The 22629-nt window shown below is 32.2% G+C and overlaps 1 protein-coding gene across 11 annotated transcripts in view; it reads right to left on the reverse strand.

The window, feature by feature from the left end:
• The window catches only part of LOC118186626 (uncharacterized), a 195615-nt gene that overhangs the window by 97759 nt on the left and 75227 nt on the right, over positions 1-22629 (reverse strand). For all 11 annotated transcript variants that reach the window (XR_015043513.1, XR_015043512.1, XR_015043511.1 and 8 more), the window contains 3 exons: positions 21736-22330; positions 20187-20250; positions 15536-15776 (listed from right to left, as the gene is read on the reverse strand). Coding sequence is in view for 8 of the 11 variants with exons in the window: in XM_085825410.1 (XP_085681536.1) it covers positions 15536-15776; positions 20187-20250; positions 21736-22330 (900 nt within the window). In the remaining 3 variants the exon portion in view is untranslated. The remainder of the gene's footprint in view (positions 1-15535; positions 15777-20186; positions 20251-21735; positions 22331-22629) is intronic.

A 22629-nucleotide genomic window follows, 5' to 3' on the forward strand; every position in this document is an offset into this window, starting at 1 on the left:
CTATTATTCTCTTCCAAGAAGTAGACTAGGCGGCTGTTTACCATCTTTTCAAACAGTTTGCATACACAACTGGTAAGGGCAATTGGCCGATAGTTGGAGGGATTCCTTGGATTTTTCCTTGGCTTAGCAATAGGAATGGCAAAAGCTCTCCTCCATGCACTGGGAAAAGTATGCTCCTTCCACACTCTGTTGTAAAGTGTGAGAAGGGCAGTCAGTGACTTATAGGACAGATGCTTCAGCATTTCGTATTTCACACCATTGAGACCCGGAAAAGACCTATGTGTCTGCAACAAAGCTTTCCTGAATTCAAGCATAGTAAAGTCTCTATTGTAAAACTCAGATATGGTAGAGTTGAATGGGATGGAATATATTTCAGAGCACTGCTTGATAGAAAGAAATGCAGGTGAATAGTTTCTGCTGGAAGAAACGGCAGCAAATGTCTCACCAATAGTATTCGCAATTTCTTCTATACAGCTAATCACTTGGCCATCTTTTTCCAGAAAGGAAAGTGAGTGGTCTTTATATATGCCGCATGCTTTTCTAACTCTCTCTCGAACCCGCTTACTAGGCAAAGAGGATGCTATTGATGGCGCATACAAAATCTAGGAATCCCTCTGGATCTGCCTCCTTACTTTTCATGCATTTGCTTTGGCTCTTTTAAATGCCATCAGGTTTCGCAGAGTTGGGTATCTACGAAAATTTCCCCATGCTTTTTTCTGTTTTTTCAGTGCTTCATGACAGTCACAATTCCACCATGGTTTCGAGTATTTTATTATTTTTCCTGATGTTCTAGGAATGGAGAGCATAGCTGCCTGAGTAATAACAGTTGTAATTGCTTCCACTGCATCATCGATAAGCACATCTTCTACCATTTTCTTTGTGAGCTCTGCAGAGGAAGAGAAGAATTCCCAGTCTGCCCTATCCAGTACGAACCGAGGGAGTCTCGACATGGGTTTGCTCCTCTTCGTGCAAGAGATAAAAGAATGGGATAGTGATTGCTTTTGTACAGATCACTTCCAACACTAAAATTGCAAAATGGCAATAGAGATGGTGAACAGATGGCTAGATCAAGAGCGTGGAATGTCCTTGTGGGTTCATGGAAGTAAGTGTCATGCCCATTATTCAGGAGACAGAGGCAATGGTCTTCAATTACCTGCTCAATTTGTCTTCCTTGTGAATTGGTGTCTTTGCTTCTCCACAATGGACTATGGCCATTAAAATCACCCATTATGATAAAAGGCTAAGGCAGCTGAGCCTCACAAGTTCATTTAAATCCCGCTGATCAATGTGTTCATTAGGAGGCAAATAAAGAGAAACGACTGAAACTACAATATGAAAATTTACTTGTACAGCGACAACTTGGAGAGATGTTGTCAAAGGAAAGGAACTTGAGGGATAGTCCAGTGAGGTGAAGAGACATACACCTCCACTGGCACGCTCACCTGCAAGGTTATCGTTCCTGACGACAGAAAACCTTCGAAGTTTTGCATGTTGATCTGGTTTCAGATTTGTCTCTTGTATTGCCAAGCACAAGAAAATGATACCCTGAAGGGCTACGGTACCTCGGGATTGTCACACCCGTACTCACAAGAGTGAGCCCCTGAGGGGCTTCACTGTTTGAAGCAATTCGACCATGATAATTAGTGGAGCCATTACCACGATAGTTCTCTTGATGGACATGCCAAGAATTCTTTTCAATGTGACCAGGTGTTCCGCAATTATAACAGACATTCGCTTCTGGACCCGATTTGCTTGTTTCAATTTTTAACACATTTGATTTTTCTGCTGGTGCACAATCTTCATAATCATTTTTCTCTTCAAGTAATTTTGATTTGATTTTGCTCTAAGTAATTGACTGTTCTGTCCTTCTCTGGTAATACATCTATCAAGTAACCAATGTGACCATAATTTGAAGGTAATGTTATAAGCCTATAGTTCAATTTTTCTTGTTCCATCACAGTAGCGCCGGCATGTTTCAGCTTGTTCACATACTTCTCAAAATCATCGAAAAATATATTTACATCAAGATACATTTTTTTATGACTTTGAGAAGTTTTACACATTCACATGTTTTACACATTCTAAGTTATTTCGACAAACAATTTGTAGAGATGTTGAAGTTTTGAAATACATAGCATCAAATTTCGTAATTATATCAAACGCAGTCTCACACTCCTGAATATATTCCAGTTGCTTGTTTGTTATGCCGCCGTAAATGTAATTTGTAGCTTGGATATCCTTTTCTTCCCATTTTTCCACGCCTTCGTTTTCACTGACTTTTAGCTGAACCACATTTTTTAAATTGGAGAAATTTCATCATACGCACTTTCCAATTAAAATAGTCTGAGCCATTAAATAGCGTTATACTGATATCACTGCTTCTTGCACATGCCATTTTTATGCTAGTACCAGTAACTTTTAAAACAAATTATAAATACTAAATTCTTCATTTATATTCACAACCACGAGAACTGCTACCATGTTAAATAAACCGATATCATAACAAGAAGCAAGTCGAAAATTAAGAAATGTATCTTTTCACATTTTTTATTGAAACTCAACAACACGTGCTTAATATTACACTAACAAAGCCTGCATGCAGTGAAGAAACTCCGTGTTGCCAACAAGGTAAACGTAAATGTACCAACTAACAGTTCTACAGAACATTAAGCAGTAGTTATGGGATTTTACCACTGGTCAACAAAACAGAGATAGATGGGAACAATTACCTGTGTTGAAATTTGTACTCACAGAGCTTCCAATGGCCTAACAAAATAAAATAAATCAACAAAAGCCTTTATATGAAGTGCAAAAGCAAAGCAGGTTCAATATGATTGTTTATTAAATAAAAAAGCATTAGTTCTTCTGGAAAAACAATTGGCACAAATTGGTGGCGTGTCGGCCAATTTTCATGGTCTGACGGCATCCAACTTTCACAATCAACAGGATAATATACATGTACCTAAACATTAGCCTGACAGAATGATACAAATATTCCTACCTGAAAAATTTTGTGGCAAATTCATGTCACCTGTGCGAAATGTGAAATATCTGAATTTGACTGTTAGAAGGAGTTAGTACATTATTGTACAGGAAAAATGTATGAAGAGACACATATATTGCATAGTGTTAAGTCATTAAGACTATTTAACTGTAAGATTACGTCATTTTTTCTCTTCTTGGCGCCTTGCATGGCGCAGATGTTCATTACAGCAACCCTGTAAACGCTTACTCAGTTTTATTTTTTATTGCTGTTGTTGTTAGTAGTAAGTCATCGCTTGAAAGATGGCACGCATTTGATTAAAGTTATCGAATAAAATATTTAGTACAGTCCACTTCTAGTTAATTTGAAATTGTTGTATAACAACGCACGCATCGCAAGAACACTTTATGGCCGTCGAGCCACAGGTAAAAGACATTGTTGCTAAAATTAACTTTTTAGAACATTTAGAATACTTTCGTTTGGTTGTATTACGCATAACTTCATATAGAGTGTTTGGAATGCTTTCGTTTTCGTGTGGATTACGCAATTAAGATTGAATACTGTGTCATCGTTCATTTCCGGTGTTGCTGTCGAGAAATCTGCAATCACGGTAAGTGATAAATTATTTATTTGTTCATGATGAGTGAATTGAAAGCAATTAAAGCAAACAAAAAGAGTTTAAAATGCAGTATCAGAAAGTTTGAAAATAAGGTAAATTCTACAGTGGATGAAAGCAGATATTTCCTTATTGGAGTTATACGAATCAAAAATATTAGAATTTAAAAAGGAATTAAGTAACATTTTCGATTCTCTATTTGCACATTGTGAAGAAAAGGACACTGACGAATTCATTAAGGAAAAGGAAAATGTAGTAGATAATCTCGATGAAATTCATTTGAAAATTAAAAGAAAAATTTCTGAGATCCGTTCTCAAAGGAATAGCTGCTCAAATGAAAACGGTTCGAGTAAAGACATAATTGTTTCGGATATAAAATTGCCTAAATTGTCTCTTCCAATATTTAGTGGGAAAATCGAAGAATGGATTGAATTTGAGGATTTATTTTCCGCAGCTGTGCATAAAAATAGCAAATTAACTAATGCGCAAAAATTGCAATATTTAAAGAGTTCGTGTAAGGCAGACGCTTTAAATATTATTCAGTCCATTCCAATTTCAGATTCGAATTATGACATAGCATGGAATCTGTTGGTTGAGCGCTATTGCAACAAAAAAGATTTGATCAATTCTATCATAAAGAAGTTAATTTCTATACCTCAAACGAGTGATTCTACTTCGTCGCTTTTAAAATTTATCGATAAGGTGCATGAATGTTTACGATCCTTGGAAGCATTGGAGCAAAAGGTGGAAGAATTTTCAGACACGTTAATTGTTTATTTATTAGTTGAAAAGTTGGATAGAAATACTCGGTGTTGGTGGGAAAGGTCACTTAAAAAAGACGAGATAGGAACGGTTAAACAACTGACATGTTTTTTGAAGGAACACGCTCGCACCCTATCACATTACAAACCTCCGCATGGGGAATCGAAACGTTCATTTAATACCAAAGCTCTTACATCACTTTCGGAAAATTCAAAAAATTGTCCTTATTGTAAAGCTGATCATTTATTGTTGAAATGTGCGCAATTCTTAAATCTAACAGTCAAGAAACGATTGGAATTTGTAAAGACAAAAAAATTATGTTTCAATTGCTTATCTTCGGTCCACACAATCAAGGACTGTAAAAGTTCTAATACATGCAGAAAATGTCAGAAATTTCACAATTCGCTCTTACATTTTGATCGAAATGAAGAAAATATCGATAAAGCAAATGGCACATCGAATCAAATCACAAACAAGACTAATAAATTAAGCAGTAATCTTTCTCCAAATGCTGATACATTTACTCCAATGGCAAGCAGCCAAAAGGTTAGTGACACTAATGAAACCAACCAAGCAAAGTCCATTAACGGTACTGCGTTGAATATTTCCAGTTCTTTTAATAAACAAGTTCTACTTTCAACTGCAATTATTTTCATTAAGGGTAATCATGGAAAATTTATCTCGCTGAGAGCCTTGCTGGATTCCGGTTCTCAAAATAATTTCATTACTAAAGAAGGTGCTGAGTTATTGAATTTGAAGAAAAGAAAAATAAACGCTTCTATTTCAGGTATCAATGGTACAGTTATGGGTGTTAAGGAAAAAGCTATAGCAACCATCGCTAACGCTACTAGAGATTTTATTCGTACCTTACAATTTTTTGTTCTTCCAAAAATAACTCGCGTAACGCCTGCTAGATATATAAACATTCCTGATGTTAAGCAGTTGCAACTCATTGGTTTAGCTGATCCAGAGTTTTATAAACCTGGTCAAATACATGTTTTATTATCTAATGAAATATTTTTTGATTTACTGGGAACAAATAGAATAAATATGCAAGACCTGATTCTCCATCAGTCAGTTTTTGGATACATCGTTAGCAGGTCAGTACGCATGCCGCAGCAAGGCAGTGTTGATAATTTTTGTGGGTTTGTGGAAAATGGGGATAATTTATCTGACAACATGAAAAGGTTTTGGGAGATTGAAGGTATTAATGAAGCAAAAAAAGTGAAAAGTCAGGAAGAGGAATTTTGTGAACAGCACTTTCTTCGTACACACACGAGGCAAGATGATGGCAGATATGTAGTGGAAATGCCAATTAAGGAGGAAGGACTTAGCCTTTTAGGCGAATCGAGAGAAAACGCTAGCAAAAGACTGAATTATCTACTTAAACGCTTCACTCGCAATCCCGCAATGAAACACTTATACGAAGATTTCATTAAGGAATACAATGAATTAGGCCATTCCGAAGAAATTGATGAAGGGGATAGCTCTAGTTTCTTATATTATCTTCCTCACCATGGGGTTTTCAGGCCCGAGAAACCTAGCACTAAACTTAGGATAGTGTTCGATGCCACTGCTCCTACGACTACTGGAATTTCGTTAAACGATATTCTGCTGAATGGAGGGTTAGTTCAAGACGAACTATTTGATATTATTTGCAGATTTCGAACGCATAAAATTGCCTTCACAGCAGACATTGTAAAAATGTATCGTCAGATTTTGATTAAAGATCATCAAAGAGATTTATTATGCATCTTATGGAAGAGTAGTGAAGAAGAACCAGTTAAGGTCTATAGACTGAAGACTATAACTTACGGTACTTATAACGCACCATATCTAGCAACACGCACACTTAATCAATTAGCAGAAGACGAGAAAAACAATTTTTCATTAGCAGCGCCAATAGTACAAAGGGATTTTTATGTCGATGACGTACTCACAGGAGCCCATACTCTAATAGAGGCTAAAAAATTACAGTCGCAATTGATTAACCTATTATCACGTGGAGGAATGCGTCTGCACAGATGGTGTGCTAATCATCCTGATCTTTTGCAGTTTCCGGATGGACAAGAGGAATATTCTTTCAGTAATTTCGATGACGATCAGAGCATCAAAACTTTAGGATTATTATGGAATCCAAAGATAGATTGTTTTTCGTACAAATCAACCATCAAGAAACCAAATACTTACACAAAGAGAACAGTGTTGTCTGATATTGCTCGCATTTATGATCCATTAGGACTGCTTGGTCCAGGAATAACAAAAGCAAAAATCTTCATCCAAAGACTTTGGTTATTGAAGCTTGATTGGAACGATCCGCTACCCGAAAGGATAATTAAGGATTGGCAACTTTTTATTGATTCAATGCAATCTATCAACAATTTGAAAGTCAGTAGATATGTTTTACAGGATAGTTTTTCTGATATACAAATTCATGGATTTTCAGATGCATCAGAACACGCATACGGAGTAGCCATCTATTTACGCTGTAGAAGTGACAATAATTTATCTTCACATTTGCTTTGCAGCAAGTCCAGAGTAGCTCCACTAAAACCGCTGACAGTACCTCGACTGGAACTCTGCGCAGCTGTACTGCTAGCACAGCTTGTTGCAAAGGTGGTGCCTTTATTGAAATTGGACATCAGTAAAATATGTCTGTGGTGTGACTCAACCATAGTGTTAGCATGGCTTCAGAATCCCCCGCATGTACTAAAAACTTTTGTTGCTAATCGAGTGTTGCAGATCCAAGAGCTAACACATACACGCCAGTGGAATTATGTGCGTTCAGAGGAGAACCCAGCAGCCCTTATTTCCCGAGGACTGAGTTTTGACAAGCTGCATGATGCTGATCTGTGGTGGAAAGGTCCTCCATTCTTGAGTGAGGGTGTCATACCTAACAAGAACATTGACTTTGAACAATTAGAAAAAACAGAGACATTTTCTAATGAACTGAGAAAAAGAACTGACATTGCTTGTTTATGCACTTTGCCTTCAAAATTTATTGATAATGTCCTAGATATCACTAACAATTATTTAAAATTATTACGTATTGTTAGTTATATTTTCAGGTTCATTTGGAACTCTAGGTGTTCAAAACAGAAAGGAGCACAGAGAAGAACAGGAGGAGTAAGTTCAAAGAAGTTAAATGAGGCAGAATCCTTTTTAGTAAGAGAGGTTCAAAAATGTAGTTTTTATTCAGATTACAACTCCCTCGCACAAGGTAAACCCATTAATAATAAAAGTAATTTACTTTTTTTGAACCCTTTTTTGGATGCAAATAATGTAATGAGAGTAGGAGGCCGATTACAAGGGGCCAATGTAATATTTTCACAAAAACATCAAATAATTTTGCCTGTTAAATGCAAACTAACTAAGCTGATTGCTGAGCATTATCATCAGAAATATTTACACGTAGGTTCGCAAGCATTATTGTGTTTTATGAGACAGAAATTTTGGCCATTACAAGGTAGGAATTTAACTAGAAAGATTACCCATGAATGTATAATTTGTAGTAAAAATAAACCAGTCACTATCGAACAAATTATGGGGTCATTCATTACCTGCAGAACGCGTAAATCCAAGCTCACCCTTTAATCATGTCGGCACCGATTTTTGCGGTCCATTTCTTATTAGGTACAAGGGACAGATGAAGGGAACTCTTCATAAGGTATATTTAGCTCTTTTCATTTGCCTTATAACAAAGGCAGTGCATCTCGAACTAGTGAGTGATCTCACCACTGACGCATTTATTGCCACCTTAAAGAGATTTATTTCTAGGCGCAGAAAATGCTCAATCATTTTCTCAAACAACGCAAAGAACTTCGTTGGTGCAAATGCCGAATTGCAAAGAATTAACAATTTAATTAGAAATCCTGACAAAAAATTAGCAGATTATTTAGGTGAAGAAGGAATAGTATGGAAGTTTATTCCCCCACGGACACTTAATTTTGGTGGACTATGGGAATCTGGAATAAAATCCGTGAAATATCACTTAAAGCGGATTGTAGGTAATGCAAGGTTGACTTTCGAGGAGTTATTAACTGTAGTAACTCAGATAGAGTCTGTTTTAAATTCTCGCCCTATTACTCCCTTATCTTCCGACGTAAATGATTTAGAGGCATTAACACCAGGCCATTTTCTCATTGGAAGACCCTTGAATGCTATAGTAGAACCCGAATTAATTGATATACCTGAAAACAGACTCTCAAGATGGAAACGAACTACCAGATTTGTCCAGTTGATATGGAATCGTTGGCATAGGGACTATTTAAACACACTACAACAGCGTTCAAAATGGAAGGTAGAACAAACGAATATTAAAATAGGTATGCTAGTACTAGTTAAGGAGGATGAGCTTCCTGTCTGTAGATGGGTGTTAGGGCGCATTACAAGAATTTTTCCTGGAGTTGACGGTAAGGTTAGAGTAGTAGAAATACAGACAGCAAAGGGCATCATTAAACGTGGAATTACAAAAATTGCAATTTTACCCCAAGAAGAAGCTTCCCAAGTTAGTTAAGTGTTAGCTTATTATTATAAAACTTGTATTGTACATTGTATTGTGTATAAAATTTTTATTGAAAATTGAATATTATTATATTGAATTAAGAGATATTATTCATATTGCTTTATTTTATAAGGTAGTAATTGTACAATTTTGTAGGTTATTATGAGTATTATCGAACGAAATTATTGAAGTAACCCTTCAATGCCGGGGGGTATGTTAAGTCATTAAGACTATTTAACTGTAAGATTACGTCATTTTTTCTCTTCTTGGCGCCTTGCATGGCGCAGATGTTCATTACAGCAACCCTGTAAACGCTTACTCAGTTTTATTTTTTATTGCTGTTGTTGTTAGTAGTAAGTCATCGCTTGAAAGATGGCATGCATTTGATTAAAGTTGTCGAATAAAATATTTAGTACAGTCCACTTCTAGTTAATTTGAAATTGTTGTATAACAACGCACGCATCGCATGAACACATAGTTTACGCTCAGGCAATCCAAATGTGAAAATAAATTATACTGAATAATTTGCTAGCAAATGTTTTAGCTTAATTATATTGCATATATCTCATATTATGCTTTGAAGAATGTCAAATAGTTGAAGATTTCATGTTCTTTTTGACTTAATATGATCAAACAGGAATAAAAAATAACATAAAGTATGCACATATCTATGATATAATTATCAAAGAAAAAAAGAAGTTTCAGAGAAAAAGAAAGGCATAAGGTCAGAAGAAAAAATGAAGAGGGGGGTCCTCGTTATCATCTGTCCTGGGGCCTCCAAGTCTCTACAGCCCTGACTAAATCATCTTATTTACTAAATTAATCTGCTTAGAAATACAGGCAATTCTCCATCCCCCTTCTCTGGAATAGCTGTCTGATTAACCATGATTTTAAGTAAACCATGGTAATTAATCAGAAGTTTAATTGCCTATCTTAAAGAATTTGATGAAGATAATGAGAAAATAGAAAATTTTATAGCTAAATTCAAAACCTGAAGCATGAATTTTAAAGTTTTATCCAAATACTAAACTATTACTGTTAATGAAAGAAAAAACTTAATACTCATTTTATTAAAATGGTTAGAAAGCAAAAACATCATCTAAAATCAGACAGAGCAAAAAATTCATCAATAATCAGTGCATCAGCTAAAAGATTTTAAACAGCTACTTCATAAAACAAAATCTACATAATAACAGTTTAATGAACTATTTTAGAATAAGCTATTAATATGTATATATGTGTGTATATATTGTAGATTATATTTCTATTTCAACACTTTTTTTTTTTTTTTTTTTTTTAAATTTTTACCTTACATAGTGTAAAAATTGCAGTATTTTTTTCATTCAAAATTGGAATTTTCTTCAATCATGTTTACTATTTTTCACTAATGGATTACTACTTTGTACTATAAGTAAGTTTTCATTTATGTTCTTGGTTTATTTTTAATTTCAATTTTAAATTCGGTGAAAAGTCTAATTTTATTCTTTTACTTGATTTGACATTGAATTTACCTTGCATCGAGAAGGGCATCGGAACTGTTATTAATTAAAAAACTTTATAATAATTCATCAGCTAATTTTGAATACAGAAGTTCAAGGGTATTCAGTGGAAGGGGGATTGTGATTGAGCCCAATGTATCCTCCTCTTAACAGATACATTACATTAGATTTAATCGAGTTCCTCTTGTTTATTTATTGTTCTGGCTTTGGTATATATATCTGCAGGTTTTTATAATTTGTAGGTTTTAATTTCACATTTCTTAAATTCTTATTTTGTGTATTTATAGGATAATTTGAAATTTATTGGTATTAAATTTACTTTTGGGTTGTTTTTTTTTTCGGGGGGGGGGGGGTAAAAAATTTGTTACTTTTGTATTTATTGATCAATTTTCAGCAGCATATTGCACAAAAATACTTTGAATAATTACATTTTTAAATAAAATTTTGTGATACTGTAATATATATATATATATATTTAATGTTGTATGAACTTAAATCCATTTAGTGCGAATACAAGTTATTATTACTTGCGCAATTGCTGCAAAGTTAGTTAATAATAATTTATTTCCTAAACAGTATTGATTAATTGATTATATTATCTCCTAAGTTTAATTAAAGTAGAATTATTTTAAAAGTGTGCATCCATACTGGTAAGTTATATTTTGAAAGATGTTTTGAAGTAATTTGAAAGCAAAATGTTAATAATGTTTTAACGGGGACTGGAGTTAAATCATCACGAGGAATAATATTACAATTGTAAAAGTAAAAAATAAAACATGTAATTATTGTCATTGATCGGAAATTAGTTGACTTTTCAAGGGGAACAAACCAACTCCCGTTCAATGATCAATAATTGATAAAAATACGTAAATATGAAAGTGTTTCGTCTTTACTCGAGTTATAAGTTAAAGCCAAACCGGCAATTCTAGTCAGGCCAAATATTTCCGCGAATAGTTGTTACTCAAAGAACTGATTCTCATGAAGCATTTTAGTCAATTCAATTTGGAGTAAAAATCAATTACTGTAGAGAAATCTTGTAAAACTCGAGTAATCGTCCCCGACACTATCATCTTTATGTATTTGAGTACTATATTATTTGTAGAAATTAAACATTGGAAATTGTCATTATGAAATCGAAATCAAAGTAAAGTTGAAATAAACATAGAAGATTATAAAAAGATAAATAATGCAAACTTTGCAAAAACAAATCACAGAGAACATAAAAGTAATATAAAAATAATATAAAAATAAAATAGAAAATAATATAAATAAGATCAGTGAATGTACATGAAGATATAAAGGCCAGAAAGGTATTAAGTAACTTACATTCTTTCTAGTGGGGGAGTTGGCAGTGTGTTCTCTTCGTGTCTGACTCAGAAGTGTAGGGTGTCCGAAAATTCTTAGCGGCAGTAGGGGCTTTGAATTATATCAGTCGGTAAGACTTGGTTGAAGAAATTTATGGTAGTGGGTGGGACTTTGAATTCTTGAGGGATGTATTTTGTGGAGTTCTTATCTGAGAGAGACCGTCTGTTAAGATTTTTTTTAAAATACTAGTGAATGGAAATTAATTAATTTCTGGCTAATTGTCGTGTCGCAATGATTAAGAATTTAAGAAAGGAAAAAGGCATTTTCGCTATCCAAGAGCTAGTAGACAGTCTAAAGGCAGGAAATTGGCCCATTTTTTTAGTAACAGTATAGTAACAGTATATGTCTGAAGACAATTAGCTTTTTACAATATATACATTTGAGTAATTACACTATATACAAATCTTTCAACTGACAGTCATCCAACTTATACCGCCTTCTCAGGTTTAGGAATAAATTATCATATCCCTATCAGTTAAATGATTTAGAGTGAGTATTTAACGCCTGCTCTTTTAAGGCAATGGTTGATAAATTGAAAGGGAATTAGATTATTTTTGAGAATTTTGATAAGGATCAAAATTTCGCGTTGTAAATCTATTGTATCTGTGCATATAGTTTTAATTCGTTGTATTTGATTAATTATAGTATTGTTAATTACTTTTTTGGATATGTTGGAGTTCCAATTTATTAATTTGTTAGTATTGAAATTGAAGTTTCTTGTTTTGTCAAAAAGTAAAATTTTTTTGTAGTTAATGATTTGAAGATCTAGAAAGTCTATGCTATTTTGTGAATTATTAGTTTTATTAAGTTTAAGACAATTCGGATAAATGTCGGAGTTTTCAATTTTACCAAAATTATTAATTGTAATAAGGTCATCAATAAATCTGTAGGTGTGTTTGTAGTAATTTAACTCTTGTGGTTGTAGATTTTTTTGGAAGTTAAATTCTTTGACAAATAAAAAGATATTACAGATCGAGGTGCTGGAATGTAAGCCCATTGGCAATCCTCTGACTTGTTTAAAAAGTTGATTTTGAAACTTGATGTAGTTATGAAAAAGTGTGCATTTTAGGTAGGTTTTCCATTTGTCAAGAGTCATGATATTGAGTATATTAGGGAAAAGTTTTGGTAGATCAAGTAGACTGGTATAGATTTCTTCTAGAGGAAGTGAGGTATATAAGTTTTCAAAATCATAGCAGTTAATGTTTTGGATGTTAATGGTATGAATGGTATTAATGACAGGAGTGTTATTATGAATGATCCAGCAATAGTTATGATTAGTGTTACAATCATTGAAAATAAATTTACAGATTTTATTAAGTTGAATTGAAAAATAATAGTCTATATTTTTCTTGTAATTATTAGTTCCATTAGCTATAAATCTAAATTTTAATGGTGTTTTATGGAATTTGGGAATCGCATAAAGATTAGTAAATCTGTTGTAGTTTGCATTGAAAGTAATATTGAGTTTCTTATGAAAAGTTTTAATCCTGTTTATTATAGATGTTTCTGTAAGGTTGGCTGATTGATAAGTAGTTGCGTTGAGAAGTTCTTTATGAATAATCTCAGTGTAGAATTGTTTTCATATAATACTAAAGTTATTAGTTGCTTTATCTATTTTTGTAATAGTAAAAAGCTGTTTTAATTTACTAATATCAGATGTAAGTTGCGACCAGTTCAGTGTACTTTTAAATTTGAGGTGACTGATTTCTGTGGATATGCGTTGAAGAATTTTAGCTTTCCATTTTAAGAAGGTATCTATGGGAAAATTCAGTTGATAGCTTGCTTTAACTATAAATTCGTTGATGTTGTTTTCGAAAGTCTTGTAACAGTAATTTGTAGTCATGTTTCTGACTGGTCTAAATTTTGTACCATAACTCATTAGTGTTTTTAGTTGATGGTTTTGTATGATATTCAGGTTGCCAGTAATTATGTGCTGGTGATGAGAATCTACGTAATTGCTGTAAATTGGTGTCTTACAATGTCATTCTGCAGTTTCATCTATTTCATGGTGGTTAGTAAGCAAGTTGCTTAAGGTCCTTTGATATTTAAATGCAATCATTGGTATAGTGTCAACTGCGGGGAAGTAATCTTTACAATCTCTGATGATTCTTGAGAAATGAATATTGTCAAACTGCGGATGCAGAAAATTGACTTTAAAATAAATTTTGCGTTGAGTGAGACTATTAGAGAGTCTGAAAAGACTAAAATCAAGAATCATGTCTTTAATGATTTGTATGTCGTCGTAGCTTTCTTGAATGAATTTTTTTAGTTTGATAAGGAATTTATTAGTACAGGAGTGTAACCAGTTGAGAAGTTTCTTGGGAAAACAGTCTGAGTCAAAAAAACATTTCAATTGTTTTTTCAATGCAAGTGTATCCAAAGTGGATAAAAATCTCGCATTATTTTTTATTTTGCTTCCTCTTTTTCCTCTCTGCGTTTTGATGCTGTAGATTTTAAATTGGCTGAATTGTAAACATCTTGAATTCAGATAACGCAATATAACAAAAAGAGTTCTTTACACGTAAAGATGAAACACATGATGAAAATGGCTCATGACAGGTACATTTTTACTTATACATCGAAAATCAGGAGGAAATGTTGATCCTGTTAAAATCAGTATCTTTGTTATCATATTAGGCTTCAGATTAGAAGAATTACTAATCCAGTCTTTTTTTTTTTTTTTTTTTTTTTTTTTTTTTAATGCATAAGTGAATGACTATTGAGCAGGCAGGAGACAGACTTATCAAGGGAAACTTGCCTCCAAACCTAACTCTGCAATCATTCAATTCATGTTTTACATGTTTGTTAAAATTTAAATTTCATTCCTTGCAACAATGGCACAAAGAATTAATTAAATTTGTATTTAAATTAAATTTATTCTTTTGAAACAAATTTATCAATTGCAGATATGTTTGTGGAAAACTACATTATGTTAAAGCAATATAATTATGAAAAACAGGTCTTTTTGTGAAAATTTAGTATTATATCATTTTTTTATGTTTATTTCCTTAATTTTTTTTTTTTTTTTTTTTTCAAATAACTTTATTTTCAAAATAAAAAATGTTAAAGAAATTAAATTAATTCTCATCTGCATGTCTGCACCTTAATAACTGCAATTAATCAATTCAACAATCAGGTATATCAGCAAATGTAGGAAATTAAATATTAATACAAATTTTACTAAAAACTCTAGTCTCAACTCCTTTGCTTGTTTCTGAGAAATGCATGCTAACAATTCACACACAGGCTTTTTAAAAATGGTGGAAAATCTTGGAACCTGACCACATTTCTAAATATGTTATATAGAAATATAATTTCCTTTTCAAGTAGGTTTATCATACATACACACAAATGTTCACCTTCAGTTAAACAGTACACATTCAGATAACAAGTCTTGTCAGCCTTTGATCAGACTGTCTGGGGATCTCCTATGCTATTACATAAAGGAGAAACTGTTTGTTCTACAACTATCACAAACATATTTAATTTATTAATAAAATTAGCGTCATAGCAAAAATTACCTTGAACAATAATACCAATCAAAAGGACCACTGTTCAGATGAGTATTGTAGAACAAGAGTGCATCCTTTTTAGTACAGTATCACACACTCAGAGACTAAATCTTACGGTTATACTAAAATCTGCATTTTCATAACAAATTTATAAATATACTGTAATTCCAAACTTCTTAAATCACTTCAAAATATCCTCATACAATCATCTGATCTAAAAATATGCTAAAGCTTACGTAAAATCAGTGAATAAAATAAAATTTTATCGATTTAATAGTTTTTAAAAAAATTCACCTGATCATCTGCTCAAGAGCTAAATCACTAATGCCATGCAAAGTGATGTGTCCATATTTTTCAAATAAAGCATCTGCCAGCAGTGAACTTCTCATAGCTAATACAAGTTTGTGAGCATAAAATACTCTTTGTTTGTTTCCAAGTTTTAAATTTATTTGCACATCAACAAGCAAATGCTTTTCCAATAATAGGCAAATATCTTTACAGATATCATCTTCCTCGATTCTTGTTTCTGAAGAACCTGCAACGGTTTCATATAAATTAAGCAAACCAAAGTCTTACTTTAATGCTTCTAACCTTACATAATATTAACACATCCATAAATGATGAACATAGAAATGCAGAAACAAATTTTATATTGCTGTTTGAGTACAGTAAACTCAATGAGTATTTTTTAATTATTAGAGACTAATCGCATATCTTACAAACTGAACTACCTGTTTTTTTATCAAAAAAAAAAAAAAAAAGAGAGAGAGAAACGTGTAACAAGACTCTAAAAAATTACATTTATTTTTTTAAATCTTCGTATTAAAAAGTTATACTTTGCAATTATTTGGTCAATTACATTGGTCAAAATTGTATGGTTTACATTTCTCTTAATTTGCTACTGCTTTAACGAGTCTGACTTGTAATGAAGATTTTGTCCCAAACATAAGTGTCATGAGCCAGGCTTGTGAACACAAAGCTGGGCCAAACATAAACATCACGAGTGAGGCTGGTAATATTAACATCGTAACCGAATGTTAGTTCCTATCAGTACACCACAAGAATTAGTCATGGTTCTTTATTATATAAATTATACAATATTTATTAAAATTATATATTAAAAATATAATGTATTTATAATATCTGCAAAAGGCATATATATCTGCAAATGGATTAAAGTTTACTTCCACTAAGAATTAAAGTTTACTTACTTGAAGTGTTGTTTATTTATGAAATATAATTTTGAAATTGTCATTTATTACAAAATATAATATATTTATAATATCTACGAAAGACAGAAGGATTCAAGTTTACTTCCACGTCAGCAATATCACGCAAAAGTGATCATGACAACACAGCATTTACGTTTCAGCTCGTATTGTGACTGTTCTCAAGCACCAGTCTGGCTTGTTTACCATATGTTGACTCATAACACTTGAGCCCAAATTTGGTTGAGGTAAATGGCAAGGGAAGGGGTTAATACTTTTTCTTTAAAAAGGCTTCTCTGTCACTACATCTTTTTCTCCTTGATGACGGGAGAAATGTAAGAAATATAAAAAATATGCAATTTAATTAATTAAATTTAAATTAGCAATAGCCCCTTAATGCTTGAATTTAATTTATTTATAAAAAATAAAGCTCTCTATTCTAGTATTAGTAACCTTTTTATGCACTATGTCGTTTCGAGACTAAGCCATGTTATAACATAACACTGATGATTTGTGTAAATGGATGTAAATGGAAATTAAACAGCCAATAATAATTTTACAGCAATATTAATTATCGAGTCAAATGCATTAATAACCAAAACTAACTCATTCTGAACACAACTGCACTTGCTACATTTTGGCATAGCTGGAGTGGTGTTTGCTGTTCTTTTCTTACAGCAAAACTAGAAAAAATGTAAGCGTTTTTGAATTATACACCAAATAAAGTGCCAAGCTGTTTGTGGCCGCATTACTGGAATAAAGATCGATATTTAATCTGCCTTGGCTGCTAGATTGCTCTTCATTTTGTATTTCACATTCTACATTGCTATCAACATACATGCTATCAGCACTTCTACATCATTACATATAAGTCTATTGCTTCAATGCACATATTTAGATGTAATAATAAACTGGTCCAAAGACAGAATTTAATAGAATCATTCACTAATAATCATAGCTAGAAGTTGCTGCATCACAGATAACTAAATATGGTGGATATACTGGTGCGGCCGGGTTTACTAGATGTAACTTTTGAAGAATCACAAAATCTCTTGATAATCCAAACTTATCTTTATATCTTGTTTATTAATCTGTTCAGATACATCTTATGACACTCCCCAGCATAATGAGGACAATCTGCACCCCACAATTTTAATTATGATGTGTTACATTTTTAATAATGAATAGAAGCACCAAAGCAAGAAATGTCCTTTAGCTAGCAAGCATAGGCAGAAAAAATGAGTGCATCAGAGATCATCATTCCTTAAGAAGCTTTCAACTTAAAAGGCCTTTACTAATATATGTCACATTGTCTCTACGGCTTAAAAAGAATGTGGGGGTTGTGAAGCTTATAAGGCATATATAATTGGTAAAAGAAAAATGAAATCTTTCAAAAATAAAGCTCTCTTCGCAAGTGAAGCCCTAATCTGCTACCTGAGCACTCAGATCAGTCCTGCACTCAACCGCTCAGCTGATTGGTTAGAATTTAAAGGAGATCAACAGGAATTTAATCTTCTGTTTCCGAGAATGAAATTATCATCTGGAGCGCTTGGAAGCCTATGATAAACTTTTCTTATGGAGTTTTTCAATTCTTTAGTTTTAAGACAATAAGCATTACATTTTGTAAAAATTTCAGAACGTTCTGATCCTTAAAAAATTTGAATATTGGGTTGGAGTCTTTTTTGCGAGATTTAAACTTTTTCTTTAGTATTTCACGATAGATGGAACTGTCAGAATTAGGGTTTAATGCAATTTTCGAATTTGGGAAGGACCCTTTTTGGGGGTGTCATGCTACATGTGTCTCTTCCTTTAATCCATTTTCTGGATATTTGCAAATCTTTTTTGGTATTCGAAGCAACCTTGGTATGAACTAACGAGATCTGGTAGGCATAAAATGCAGTTATTCTTTTCCTCTGGAAATTATAGTCAGAACTTCTATGGTTTTTACCACATTTGCAGCATTTTTGTTCATTGTAATATCAATGTTGAGTATGCTCAAACCACTGGCACTTATAGCACTAGGTCAAGCGTTTGATTTTTTTTAGAACAGTTCAATATGCACATTAAAGCTGAAGATCTTGTTTAATTAATATATCACCTTTTCTTCTTTAGATCTGCGAAATACATCGGATGTTTGACTACTGAGTCATTTATTTCTCTTGTGAATTGCTTTACTTTGAGAGCTGGGAATTTCCTGTCAGAGGGGTTTTTGAAGATTGCTTCTTCCGAGATGGATTTTAATAATTACTTTAATGTTTTTCCCCCTTTCCCCTTCATTTTCTTGTTGACAAGCATGAAAATTAATTTTATTTAGTCCCATGAAATTTACAGTTTTCCTGTAATCTTATTTTCGCATACAGAAAAATGGATTTGCCTCTTTACATAATTTGCTTAAAGTTTAATTGAGTGAAAGCCAATGAATGCTGTCTTGGTATACTACTATAGGCAGAATTTTATTTTTATCTTCATTTTCAGTGTGTGATTGTTCAGCTGCATAAGAAGCATTGTTTAAATCTGGGGAGAGTTTTTCAAATCAGTTTTCATGCACAATTTCCATATTCTCAATATTTAGTAGTTCAGTATGATCCAGATTCCATTGTTGTTATATTCACTTCTGCATCAGTTGTTTTTTGTTTTTGAATTTAAGGGATTTTCTTCTCAGTTGTTTGAGTTTCCATGTAAAAGTTGGTTTGGTCAATTCTGTGAAGATTTTATGGTTATTCAACATAGCTTCCCTTCGTTGGTTGAGATCTTCTGAAAGACTGGAAAAAATTTTCTCTGCAGATCCAAAATATCTTTAAAATTGAAGGATTGGGATGCTTTTTAGCTTTTTGATTTACTCATTGACTTAATACTTTCAGCACTTCTTATCGCATTAAGAATTACATTTACTGTTTCCGTATGATTTTGAAAGTCAGAATTAGTAGGATATTCACAGTCAGTTATGCTACCCATGTAATCATCCATTAGCATATGCCATGAGAGTCTGCCCTTATCAGGTGGTATTTTACTAGCCTTGAGGGGAGTCAGATAAAAAATAATATTCACAAACAATCAGGAAGTCATGTGTCACACAGTTATGCTAATCCTTGAAGAGAAAGAGTGTGTAATAGTTGCAGCAATTACAATTTCAGAGCACTTTGTTTTAATCCTGTACAGTGATTGGGCAAGATTTTTCACATTGCAATTACTGCAGGGAAAGCATAGATGCCTTGAAGAGTTGTATTTTAATTGAAAATTAGTAATTTAAAAGTCTATTATTTATTTGCTAAAATTAAGTTTAATTAATTAATAAATTTCTGTTATATTTTTATATCTTTTATTTATATAAATATATAGATTAACATTAAAATGTTTAAAAATTACTGAAAATTCTGCTATTAAAGTCGATAAAAACATTTATACAAGAATTATAAATGAATGGAAAAAAAAGGCGAATAGACAGAAACAATGCTCATCAATAAACGATGCTCCTATTGGTAGACACAGATACCTTTTCATCCTTTCACAACAACAATTTTCTTTTTATCATATCAAAGTGAAAAACAGAAATACCTACAATTTTGCTTTGTTTTCATGAATTTATATGGCTGGTTTTATTTGCAAAACTAAAGATAAATGTGACCAATATTAATGGTAAAGTGCCTTATTGCTAAAAGTGATATTATATTAATAAACAACATGTTCGAAGCTCATATATTAGAATATCACATTATTAAAATGATATAATTACTTACTTTGATCATTTTCATTTTTGAAATTATCAATGAGAGTAATTTCAACTTTACTTTCTTCAACCACCTTAGAAAGAGAAATGTGTATTTTAAACAACTGTAATAAATTGAAATAAATTATGCATGCAAATTTCTTATTATTTCATATACATAAAAACTTATCATAAGTTAATCATACTAAAGTAATGATAAGTTAATCATACTAAAATTTGTGATTAAAATATTTTTGTGTTTTTACTATATAGAGAGAAAGATATTGAAAACTTTGGCAAATTGAATATTTTATCATATCAAATAATTCACAGTATAACTTATTAGAACAAATCAAGGCCAACATTCTTTAGGTCCCCTACAACAGATTCTATTGAGCCAGAAGCCATCTGTTTTGCAATGAGAGAAACTAAATTTTCTTCGGAACACAATCCTTTTTAGAGCCTATGGTTAAGCTTCTAAAACAAATAATATAAATAAAAAATACAAGATAAGTTTGCATATCATAGGGAATGAGCGGTCCAGAGCTATTACAATTTACTATATCTATATTATTTATCTGTTTTTGTTTATAACCATAATTTTGTATTAGTCAATTACTTTATGTAAATATAGTAATATTCCCAATAGTTTTTAGATATTAGGCTTTTTAATGCAGAAAATATGAAAAATAAATTTTTCTTTACTATGTTTTAAAAAGTCACAGATCTTCTAAAGCTGCTAGTTGGATGTGCTACCCACTTACAACACAAAAATAAGCATGAGAAGAAAACATTCATTTCTTACATAATGACTTCTGCTTCACAATGTGCTAACAACTACATTAAAACGGATTTTGCTTTCAAACATGCTGTACAAAAAATTTCAAATCAGATGTTATTTACTATAATGAAGTCAGCAGTGGTGTTACTATTTGGCAATTTTCTGAAATGACACATACAGCTTTTACATTTTGCAAAAAAGTTTAGGATTTTGATAAAATAAAATGGTCAAAAACATTTTACTTTTGTTCTCATAGAAAACACTACTATAGTTTGTGACATGACTAAACTGGCTGAGTGAGATGACTGGCACATGGCAATTGGGTAGGCACATAGAGGAGGAAGGTGGTTAGTAGGTGCATCTGTGAGGGAGACACAGAATTCCTAAATAATATGCGGCATGCCACTAGACATCATCTCACAGATTAAAAGAACTGATTTAAATACATATTTTTCATAAATTTTCATTCAAAAATTTTCATAAACAATTTTCACCATTTAACCAATAATATTGGTAAATCAAATATTTATTTAAATCCGTTTTTTAATTAAAAAATGGGCATATCTCTAATCATAATAGTACTATTAAAATATGAACATCTTAATGCAATATTAATGCTGCTAGTTCATTTACATCAAATTCATTAAGATACCAATTTCTAAAATCTTTCCTTTTCTCTCATTATTAAATTCCTCTAAACTGTATTCCCCCATCTCCCTTTAATTTAAAAAATGTAATATCTGCTGCTTGCACATACTTCTTCAAAAAGAAGAATTTAAAGCCAAGAAGTAATACTTACATTTTCAGAATTAGTTTCTCTATTATCTGGAATTTTTAAAGTTCTTTTTTTATTCTGTGCTTTGCAGAATGCAGGAAGATCTCGAATTCCTTTTCTCTTTAAGTTAGCAAGGATAGTCCCAACTTCAGAATCAGTAAAAAATTCAGGGTAATGTGAAATAAAATCTATAAATTCATCCACATCAAAATCCATGATGTTGATGTTGGATAAGAAAATATCTCGTTCTTCATTGCTTTGCTGAAGTAACCATGAAGCAACTGCATGCAGAAGCAATATTTCAGAGCTTAGTGTAACAGTCTGAAGTTGAAGAATGGTTAATATAGTGTCTCGCTTTGCCTTAGGAAAATAGGTTGACTGAATAACGGCATCAGTGTTTTCTCGTAAAAAGTCTGTACACTTCTCCACACATTCCGTTTGATGTAGGGTGATGGCAGCTTCAAGGATTTCCAAAACGTTTTCACTAGTAAGTGTTAGTTGATTGAGATACTTAATACATTGGTTGGCCATGGGTTCTATGTCAAATGTTTTGGCTACTTTAAAAATTTCCAACACATCGGAGACAGAATGGTAAATCACTTCATCGTAATAGCTGTATCTAAAATTATATACAAAAGATACACATCAATGTAAAACAAATAATAAGAAAAAAATGTATTTAAAAAAATGCTATGCAAATAATTCATTATTCATTTAAAAGTCTTAGAAACTACTTCAAGATATCCAAAACTAGTTATTTTCAATATTAAATTCTTCATTGTCAAATTAAAGGATACTTATTTCCCCATTTCTCCCTTAGTTAAGAATATAATTTAAGGACTTCTGATTTGTTTGCATAATGTTTAAATTATTCCTTGAATTTGAATTTAAGAGACTGACTACTGTAAATAACGACAT

The sequence above is a fragment of the Stegodyphus dumicola genome, chromosome 10 (assembly GCF_044657685.1).
Source record: "Stegodyphus dumicola isolate Sdum_Otavi_A_Nest chromosome 10, ASM4465768v1".
NCBI classification, from domain to species: domain Eukaryota; kingdom Metazoa; phylum Arthropoda; class Arachnida; order Araneae; family Eresidae; genus Stegodyphus; species Stegodyphus dumicola.